General features: G+C 53.2%; 5 protein-coding genes across 5 annotated transcripts in view; 4 read left to right on the top strand and 1 right to left on the bottom strand.

The window, feature by feature from the left end:
* LOC126576065 (dynein axonemal heavy chain 12) overlaps nucleotides 1-2,812 on the top strand; it is a 12,374-nt gene extending 9,562 nt beyond the window's left edge. The window contains exons 7-8 of the mRNA XM_050237150.1: nucleotides 1-2,413; nucleotides 2,476-2,812. The exon at nucleotides 1-2,413 is cut by the window's left edge and continues 3,454 nt beyond it. Of these exons, the coding sequence (XP_050093107.1) occupies nucleotides 1-2,413; nucleotides 2,476-2,812 (2,750 nt within the window). The remainder of the gene's footprint in view (nucleotides 2,414-2,475) is intronic.
* A 418-nt stretch (nucleotides 2,813-3,230) lies between these two features.
* On the top strand, nucleotides 3,231-6,337 carry LOC126577192 (retinoid-inducible serine carboxypeptidase-like). The gene is made up of 3 exons (XM_050238646.1): nucleotides 3,231-3,411; nucleotides 4,554-5,348; nucleotides 5,436-6,337. Exons 1-3 carry the CDS (start codon nucleotides 3,339-3,341, stop codon nucleotides 5,909-5,911), a joined length of 1,344 nt encoding a protein of 447 aa, XP_050094603.1. The 5' UTR covers nucleotides 3,231-3,338; the 3' UTR covers nucleotides 5,912-6,337.
* Nucleotides 6,338-6,546: 209 nt separating this feature from the next.
* LOC126574888 (retinoid-inducible serine carboxypeptidase-like) lies at nucleotides 6,547-8,274 on the top strand. The gene is made up of 3 exons (XM_050235299.1): nucleotides 6,547-6,667; nucleotides 6,783-7,622; nucleotides 7,684-8,274. Exons 1-3 carry the CDS (start codon nucleotides 6,604-6,606, stop codon nucleotides 8,247-8,249), a joined length of 1,470 nt encoding a protein of 489 aa, XP_050091256.1. The 5' UTR covers nucleotides 6,547-6,603; the 3' UTR covers nucleotides 8,250-8,274.
* Nucleotides 8,268-9,338, bottom strand: LOC126574889 (uncharacterized). Its single transcript, XM_050235300.1, has one exon. The coding sequence runs from the start codon at nucleotides 8,853-8,855 to the stop codon at nucleotides 8,394-8,396; it is 462 nt and encodes a 153-aa protein (XP_050091257.1). The 5' UTR covers nucleotides 8,856-9,338; the 3' UTR covers nucleotides 8,268-8,393.
* Nucleotides 9,339-9,450: 112 nt separating this feature from the next.
* The window catches only part of LOC126578859 (proteasome subunit beta type-4), a 1,135-nt gene continuing 585 nt past the window's right edge, over nucleotides 9,451-10,000 (top strand). Inside the window, exons 1-2 of the mRNA XM_050241815.1 lie at nucleotides 9,451-9,718; nucleotides 9,785-9,991. Coding sequence (XP_050097772.1) covers nucleotides 9,558-9,718; nucleotides 9,785-9,991 — 368 coding nt within the window. The 5' untranslated portion in view covers nucleotides 9,451-9,557. The remainder of the gene's footprint in view (nucleotides 9,719-9,784; nucleotides 9,992-10,000) is intronic.

Below are 10,000 nucleotides of genomic sequence, written 5' to 3' on the forward strand. Positions count from 1 at the left end.
CAAAGGAGCGTCCGGATCTGCAGGAGCTACGACAGAGTCTGATATTGCAAGGTGCTCGTAACGTTGCCATGCTGAAAGATGTAGAGGATCGCATCCTGAAGACACTGTCCGAGAGCAAAGGGGACATCCTGGAGGACGAGAGTGCAATCCGTATCCTAGACGACTCGAAACGTATCTCGAGCGAGATCGTCCAGAAGCAGGAAGATTCACGTGAGATAGAGCAGCGGATTGAAGCGTTCCGGCAGAGCTACCGCCCAGTGGCGGTTCACTCGTCCACGCTTTACTACTGCATCACCGAGCTACCGAACGTTGATCCGATGTACCAGTTCTCACTCGCCTGGTTCGTCAATCTATACGTCTATTCGATCGAAAACGCAAACCGAACGAAGGAGCTGTACCGGCGGCTCAAGTACCTGATGGATGCGGTCACACTAAACCTCTACACCAACGTCTGCCGCTCGCTATTCGAGAAGGATAAGCTGCTATTCTCCTTCATCCTGACGACGAAAATCATGCTTTCCTGTGGCCAGATTGATCCACTCGAGTTCCGCTATCTACTACAAGGTTCGGCGGCGATCGGTGAAGCTAATCGGCAACCAGTCGACCGGCTAACCAATCCCGACCCAGACTGGATCACGGTGAAGTTGTGGGAAGATGTGTGCGCGTTGGAGCAATTGCCTGACTTTGCTGGATTCGCCGACAGCTTCGCTGCCAACCGGGACGCCTGGCGGGTGTACTACGATGCGGAGGAACCACAAACACTGCGGCTACCGGCACCGTGGGATGAGAAGACGAATCGCTTCGAGAAGCTGATCGTCCTGCGAACGGTACGGCCGGATAAATTCGTACTGGCCATCACGGAGTTTGTGGCATCGGAAATGGGACCGGCGTACGTGGCACCACCACCGTTCGATATCGCGCGATCCTTCGAGGATTCCAACTGTCTGACGCCACTCATCTTTATCCTTTCTCCGGGGGCCGATCCGATGAATGCGTTGCTCGCGTACGCCGAGAAGATGGGCTTCGATGAGACGTTCCAGGCAATCTCGCTCGGCCAAGGTCAGGGTCCGATCGCCGAGACCATCATCGAGCGGGCACAGCAGGAGGGAAGCTGGGTGTGCCTGCAGAACTGCCATCTGGCGGGATCGTGGATGCCAACGTTGGAGTACCGGTGGGAGGGGATGGACCACTATAACACGACCACCTCGTTCCGCCTGTGGCTTACCAGCTACCCATCGCACCAGTTCCCGGCTGCGCTGCTGCAGAATGGCATCAAGATGACGAACGAGCCACCGACGGGACTGCAGCAGAATCTGCTACGCTCCTACCGCTCGGAACCGATGAACGACGATGCGTTCTACACCGGGTGCCCGGGCAAGGATCGAGCCTTCTCGAAGTTACTGTTTGGTGTCTGCTTCTTCCATGCCGTGGTGCAGGAACGACGCAAATTCGGACCACTCGGTTGGAACATCGCGTATGGTTTTAACGAATCCGACTTCCAAATCTCGGTGCTGCAGCTGCAAGTGTTCCTGAACCAGTACGACGAGATACCGTACGAGGCGATCAACTATCTGGCCGGCGAGTGCAACTATGGGGGCCGGGTTACCGATGCTTGGGATCGCCGAGCGATCGTGACGATCCTGCGGGACTACGTGAACGAACACGTTGTGCACGATCCCAGCTACCAGCTGTCCGATCTGTCGGAGTGCTACGCGATCCCGCTGCGCAACGAACACCGCGAATATCTCACTCACATCACCAACAACATTCCAAATTTCCCGAGCCCACTGGTGTACGGGTTGCACCCGAATGCGGGCATTACGCGTGATCTGGCCGCCTCCCGGACCCTCATCGATGCCATGATCACTACGCAGGGCGGTACAAGTGGGGGTAGTGAGGCGCAGGTCGAACAGCAGGTACTCGGAACGATCGACGAAATCGCAGCCCTGCTACCGGAGGATTTTGCGCTCGAACAGGCCAAACTCCGCTATCCCGTGGACTACGCCGAATCGATGAACACCGTGCTGGTGCAGGAGATGGAACGGTTCAATGGTTTGCTCGGTGAAATCCGGACAAGCTGCGTCAACTTGCGCCGTGCGATCGCTGGTCTGATTGCTCTGACGCCACAGCTTGAGGCCGTCTATGGTGCCGTCCAGCACCGACGCATCCCGGACAGTTGGGCGAAGCGGTCATACCCGAGCCTGAAGCCGATCGGATCGTACGTGACCGACTTTCGGCGCCGTTTGGACTTTCTGCGACGCTGGTACGACGAAGGCAAGCCGGACACATTCTGGCTGTCCGGGTTCTACTTTACGCAAGCTTTCCTCACCGCCGCCATGCAGAACTATGCCCGTCGGCACCGTATACCGATCGATCAGTTAACGTACGACTTCCACGTGCTGCCAGTGTCAAGGTAGGGAAAGATCCGGCTCCATCCACCTGGTGTTTAATAACCTTACTGTCTCTGTTCCCTAGTGTTTCGACCGCGCCGGAGAATGGAGTGTACGTGTATGGCCTGTTCCTGGAGGGAGCACGCTGGGACCAGACGAAAGGTTGCCTTGAGGAGCAGCTACCCAAGATGCTGATCGACGGAATGCCGCTTATCCATCTGCTGCCGACGATGATCGCCGATCTGGTCGAGGGAACGCGCTACAAGTGTCCAGTTTACAAGACGGCCGAACGAAAGGGAACCCTTTCGACTACGGGCCACTCGACGAACTACGTCCTGCCGGTGCTCCTACCGACCGGTCGGCTTCCTGCCCACCATTGGGTTAAGCGCAGCGTAGCGCTCCTTTGCCAGACCTCCGATTAAGCGCTCGCACTGCCTGCCTGAACTCGATTTCACTTTCTGTCGCTAAATACCAACGCCAACTCATCGGGCACCGTTTTATGCTGGTCGGTGGAAGACAAGCACACGCGCAAAAGCTAAATTCAAATGGATGAAAAACAAAACTTTGACCCAAAAAGTGGGTGACACTAGCGATGGTGATCCTCTGCACTCGCGTTGCAGTACTTAATACTACATTGCTCAACAGCTAGTTGTGAGAGAGAGGGCCAGGGAGCGTACAGGGGGAGGCCGCGTATAGATAAGAATGTAATCTGCCAAAACAGAAAGCCACCATCATTGTCGCACGTCGTTGAGGTGGATGGTTCGGTGGCATCCCGTCCCAGCTCATTCAGCTCAGGTCAGTCCGGCCCATAGGGGTATATAAGGCACCACGCCGAGGTCTGGTAAACGGGATTCGTTCGATGATTCCGTAGCTAACGGTAGGCTCTGGTTCGATTGTGTTTAAGTGTGTGCCTGTATCATCGACCACCGTTTGAAGAGCAGCAGCACGATGATGAAGTGGACTACGGTGGGAAGCGGTACGCTGGCGCTGGTAGTGCTAGCGGCCGCCCTGGTAGCTGCAGGTGAGTTGTTTGCGGAGGTGGCAATCGGATTGGTTTTGCTAATTATCGACTCGAATACCGCGGGAGCACCGAGTGAAAGTAGAGCCACCACCAACAAGTGATGAGTGCGCGATGAGTCAACTGCGATGTGCCGCTCGAGTCCGCACAGTGCGTCGCGTGAAGATGATCGTTGCCATTCAAAGAAGAACCGTTGGCATTCAAAATAATAAATACCGGTAACTGCCCGGTGTCACGTGTTTGTTGTGGCGCAAATTGAGACAATTGAGACGACAACCTTTCGAGGGTTTTGATCGTGGCCATTCAGCACGCTTTCCCACTTTGCCACACTATTTTGCTAATCTTATCGGACTTGTCGGCGTACAACAATGCGTGTGCTGGTCAAACAAATGGAGCGTGTTCGGCGGTGGCGGCCGCGTGTCGAGGGCAACGGGTACTTCAAGCTCACAAAAGGGCCCGGCAGGAGCTGGCTGGTTTATCATAACACAAGCCTCTAGTAGAGTAGATTGGCAGATTGGAGGAAATACCCAACACTCACGATAACCAGCTGACACTAGATAGGGGGTTCGACAGGACAATGGCATGATGATCTCTACAGAAAGAACTCTGACTGCCTGGCAGCGTGGTAGCGATAAACTGCGCGTTGCATAATGCGCGCTGTTGTCGATCTCGCGGGACGATAAACGAGATGGATGAGTTGCAGCGATTAGCTAACAAGTATCGTCATTAGCAACATTCAACGCCAAAATAACGAATGAAGCGCTCGTAGAATTCTAACAAGGATCAAGACAAAAAAAGATCTAGACCACGTTTGTGGCAATGAACTCCAATACTAGTATACACACTGTCCATCGTTGGACACAGCTGATAATCAGAAGGCATAAAAAACGGTAGCGACTGATTTACAGATACCGATTAGCGCTTACAAGGTGCTCAATAGGGGCTTTTATTGGGCCCAATAACATGTAGGAGTCAACTCAAGTAGCGTTTGTTTGTTTGTGGTATTTCTCATAAGTGAAGAGCCAACGGAGAGAGCTCTTAATCGCCAGTACGATAAGGTTTTGGAGTTGGCTCATAAAATAGATCTTAAACTCGATTCACCCATTTTCATCCTATTGCTCATTCGCTTCCATCTCTTTTTGCAGTACCCCGGGAAGGATTCGGTCATGGAATGCAAGATTGGGGCTTCGCTGAGGTCCGCCCAGGAGCTCACATGTTCTGGTGGTTGTACTACACGCACGCGGAGGTATCGAACTACGCCGACCGTCCGCTGGTGATCTGGCTGCAAGGTGGCCCCGGTGCTTCCTCGATGTACGGTAACTTTGAGGAGCTTGGTCCGCTGACACTCGAGCTCGAGAACCGAACGCACACGTGGGTGCGCGATTATAACGTGCTGTTCATCGACAACCCGGTCGGGACGGGATTCAGCTACGTCGAGGATTTCTCCCTGCTGACCAAAACGAACGGTGAAATCGCAAACGATCTGGTGGAGCTGATGAAGCAGTTCTACGCCATCCAACCGGAGTTCCGCGATACACCCCTGCACATCTACGCCGAAAGCTACGGTGGAAAGATGGCACCCGAGTTCGCGTACGTCCTCAACAAGGCCATCCAAAACGGCGAGATCGAGTGCAATCTGCAATCGGTCGGTATCGTGGCACCGTGGGTTTCACCGATCGATTCCGTGCTGTCGTGGGCCGAGTTTCTGCTGAACATGGGATTTGTCGATACGAAGGGTTACCGGGCGATCCAGGCATCGGCCATCGAGACGGAGCACGTACTGAACCAGGGCCGGTGGGAAGAGGCCACCAATCTGTGGGGTATGACGGAGAACGTCATTCTGCGTGAAACACATGGAATCGATTTCTACAATGTGCTGTTCAAGCAGGACTATTTCACTACCCGGTCGCAGCTGGAGCAGTTTTCACGCGATATGCGCAGTAAGTATAGCGTGGGAGAAGGGAGGACCAGCAGCAGAAGGGTTGAAATGATATGCTAATGTGTTTGTTTTGTTTCTCCTCCCAAAGGTGCGATTGCGTCGCGAGCAACACGGCTTGCGTCCGAAGATCGGGATCAAATTTTGGAGGATCTGATGCGCTTCGAAGTAGCTCCGGCCCTCAGCCTGCCCGCCGAATCGGTGTACGGTGCTCAGAGTGGCCGCGTATTCAACACGCTCGCCGGTGATTTCATGAAGCCGGCCATCGACGTTATGGAGCTGCTGCTCAACAACACCAGCCTCGATGTGGTGATCATTACCGGGCAGCTGGATCTGATCGTCGCCACGCCCGGTAATGTGCGCTGGATCGAGAAGATCCAGTGGGACGGACGGAACAACTATCTGCAGTCGCCGCGCAACGCCGTCGGACGGAATGGTGTGCTGGAGGGTTACGAGAAGAGCTACGGCAAGCTGGCCGTCTACTGGGCCCTGCGTGCCGGTCACATGGTTCCGGCCGATAATCCCACCCTGATGGACCACATCCTCGAGAAGCACGCCCCCGTATAAGGGTGAGCTGTGTGGCATCTCATTTATGACAAAAAAAAAACATTTGCATTTAACAAGAAACAAAGTGTAGGCCTAACGGTGTTACATTTTTTTTAATTGCCGAAGACTATGAATTGATAAATTATCACCACGTACAAGATAAGTATGCGAATCGTATTTAAATTATTATTGACCTTCGGAACAATGCAAACTGCAACAAAGATGTGGATAAATATTGTAGAAGCAAGAATGAATCATAGCAACCAGCGCGACAAGCGAAGCTATTGTGCCGCACTTCGTAAGCTATGACTACTAAGCGTCTATTCAAGTTTTACGGTAATCTCATTCGTTTTGCTGAATTTTACGACAAATTTAATGGTACTTATAGACAAATTGTTTGTGAATGCATGTGCAAATAAACGGCACTTAGCAAAGAGAGAGAGAGAGGCGAACACACGTGACTGCGCTGGAGTTGCACGTGTTAAGCGGTTGGGTATCACGGCGCCAGAACCAGCCCACGCTTCGCTGTGACCTTTGCATCGGAAGTGCATTCAATTAATGGACTCACGGGCCAGGTGTGGTCGAATTGAGTGTGTTTCAAAGATCAGTCCAACTTACATCATCCCGGTGAGATTTCCGTCATCATCATCATCATCATCAGTCACTATAAAACCAACGCTCGGACAAAGTTCATTCCTCAGAATATTACGGAGATGCTACGGGATGGCTGGATGAGTTGTTTGATTGTTTTGTACTCTATCTTGCGAGTCACTGGCGGTAAGTAGTAGCTGTTCCAACCACACCGCAAAGGTTGATCGAAGAGCTCCTCTCTCTCTCTCTCTCTCTCTCTCTCTCTCTCTCTCTCTCTCTCTCTCTCTTTCTCGTGGTGCAGCGAATCAAAACGGATTCGGTCCTGGCAGACAAAGCTGGGGCTACAGTGAGGTCCGGCCTGGAGCTTTCCTCTTCTGGTGGCTGCACTATGCCACCACCGACAACCACGATTTTACCCGCAAACCACTGATAATCTGGCTACAGGGTGGTCCTGGAGCATCCTCCACGGGATTCGGTAATTTCGAAGAGATTGGCCCACTCGACCGGACGCTCAACAATCGTGGCCACAGTTGGGTACACGATCATAACGTGCTGTTCGTTGATAGTCCCGTGGGGAGTGGATACAGCTACGTCCAGGATTTGGCACTACTGGCCAGTAACAGCTCAACCATCGTGACGGATTTGATGCAATTGTTGGCCACGTTTTACGCCACCACCATCGCAACGACCGGATTCGATTGGGAACGCCACGTGCCACTGTATATCGCATCGCAAAGCTACGGTGGTCGGATTGCGGTCGAGTTTGCTTACGCGCTAGTGCAAGCCGTACGGCGTGGCCAACTGCGTTGCAAGTTGGTCGGACTGTTGCTAGGTAGTGCGTGGCTTTCACCGATCGATAGCATCAGCGCGTGGCCTGACTATCTCGAGCAGCTCGGATATATTGGACCAGCCGGCCGGATGCGGCTCGAGCGGCAGGTGGAGGCATTGCAGGAGCTGACACCCAATTCATGGGAAGCCGTTTCGCGTGCGGAACCTGTGATGGACAGCTGGCATTCGCTGCAGCAGGCCGTGATCCGTGAAACGAACGGCATCAATTGCTATCACGTGCTGAAACCGAAGGCAGCCGAAGGTATCGAACCATCATCGATGATGGTCGTCAGTGATGCCGATGATGAAGAATGTAAGTTCGATTATCTTTCTCTTCTTCCATTTTTTTTTTACAAACTCACGCATATCCTTAGTGCTAGAGTATGGAGAGACGGCGTGGTACGGCTTTGGTAGGGCAAGCAGCGTGGATCGGCCTACGATTGAACCGGTATCACGCCCTCGCAGCCTCGAGCATCTGATGAGAGGTCCCGTATCGAAGGCACTCGGTCTCAACGACAAACCACCGTGGGGTGCTTTGCGTAATGCCGTGTTCGAAGCACTTGCCAGTGATTTCCTGGAGTCCAGCACCGAAACGGTGCTTCGATTACTGCACGAAACCACCGATTTGGAGCTGGTGCTGTACAATGGACATCTCGATCTGATCGCCTGTCTACCGGGGACGATCCGATGGTTGGAGCGTTTGTTTAATCGTACCGAGACCACGGTACGAGAATCCTTCCCCCTTCCTGCTGCTAGTGCTGGCCAACCAATCGAAGGCTATCGAACGGTGTACTACGGTGATGCAGCTGCTCCTAGGCTAACACTGTACACCGTACTGCGGGCTGGTCACATGATACCGGCGGACAACCCCACCGCCATGGCACACATCCTGAAAGCACACGTTAAGCAACTGCCACAGCCACCTATGACTTGCGGCTGAAACCGAACATCGAGCTGCTTCATTTAACGTTTTTTATTAAAGAACATTACTAATCGATTACGTGTGGGTTTGTGTGCGCATGCAGCAGGGGGTACGGGTACGTTTGCCTTAATAGAAGTCCTAAGGAAAGATCTGCGGGGCTCCCTAGTTTATCATCTTACGCAGTTGACCGCCAATTTGGTCGAGGGTTGCTTTGTCGATCTGCTTCAGTGCGAGCGTGAGAACGATTTCGTCGCGCTGGTCGATGAAGTTCATCAGATAGCGGATAGCGGCCTCGGCCTCGTCCGAACTGGCACCGAATGTGTGCTTGATGGTGTAGATCCGGCTGTTGGCACCCGGCGGTGGGCCTCCTGTGCCGAGATCCATGTCGGGATCGGCGTGCGAGTGGCTCCGGACCGTGTACACGTTGGCCATCTTCTGGTGCTGCGTAATGATGAGAAACAGTTTGTTGGCGAACCGGTGGTACACGATATCCGTCGGATGGCCACCGATGTCGATCGTCTCGATGTGATCGAACGCCTGCTCGAGGCTGGTGCTGCTGCTGCTGCTGCTACTGCTATTGGTGGTCGTCGTCGGTGTGGTCATCGTGCTGGTTACGGTGGCCATTCGGTACAGGCACGCAAGGCAAACGGTGCACAGGCTATTCCGGACACCACGCACTACGCTAATGATGACGAGGGTGGATGTGTTTGTTCTCCTCCCCGAGCGAACCAGCGAGCAAATAGAGGCGCGCCGCCGCGAAACAAAAACAAACACGATCCGGAGAACGAACTGGGCCGGAAATGGCTTGCTGCCAGCACCACGAACCAATCGATAACCGACGGGGTGATCCACCGGGGTGTTAATGTCCTGAAAATCCTTTCCAACTAGCACAACCACAGCTCCACCGGCTCGACCGTTTCCTTTTTCCGTTTCCGCGCCGGCACAAACCAAAACAAACCCTCGGTTCACCCGCTTATGGTACTCTTTTTTACAGGAATTGATCACGAAACAGTTAATGAATGGAAAAGAAAGAAAGAATGGATCCAATTTAACACCTGATTTTCTGTTCTAATTATAAGTCCAGACTCAAGGACCTCAAGCATCTTCCTTAGCTCCTTAATGTAACTATTTAAATTTTGAGCCAGAGCCCTGTGCGAAACAGCGCTCTATCACGAGAAAGTCAACGAGGAACGCGCTGTCATGCCGCTGTCAAACAAAATTCCGTAAACTCATCATCCTCATTCGCGAGCCGAGCTCCTGTTCAACGAAATTGTGATTTTTTCCTCCAGAATTACTAGCAGCAACACACGATCCAACTTGAGAACAATGTACGCCCCAGGAGGTAATCAATTTCTTGGTGGCCCGTTCTGGAGCAACGGTCCTGCACCCGGTGCGTTCTACAACTTCCCAGGCGGAGCTGCTGCGACGGCGAGCGGGATGCAAGCACAAACAGAAACTCCCGGCCAGTTTGGTACCCAGCGATCCTAGTAAGTAGCAAATGAGTCCACGTCCTAGATACTCAGCGACACTGATCCACTCCCTCTTTCCTTCAGCCAACCCGTTACTACCGGATCTTCCGTGGTGGGGCTCATGTTCCAGGATGGTGTTGTGATTGCGGCGGATAAGCTGATTTCGTACGGCTCGTTGGCCCGGTTCCACGATGTTGATCGTGTGTATCGCATCAACGATAAGACGATCCTCGGTATCGGGGGCGATTTCGCCGATTTCCAGTACATCAAGCGACACATCGACCAGAAGGTGTAAGTGAT

This window comes from Anopheles aquasalis, chromosome 3 (assembly GCF_943734665.1).
Source record: "Anopheles aquasalis chromosome 3, idAnoAquaMG_Q_19, whole genome shotgun sequence".
Lineage (NCBI taxonomy): Eukaryota > Metazoa > Arthropoda > Insecta > Diptera > Culicidae > Anopheles > Anopheles aquasalis.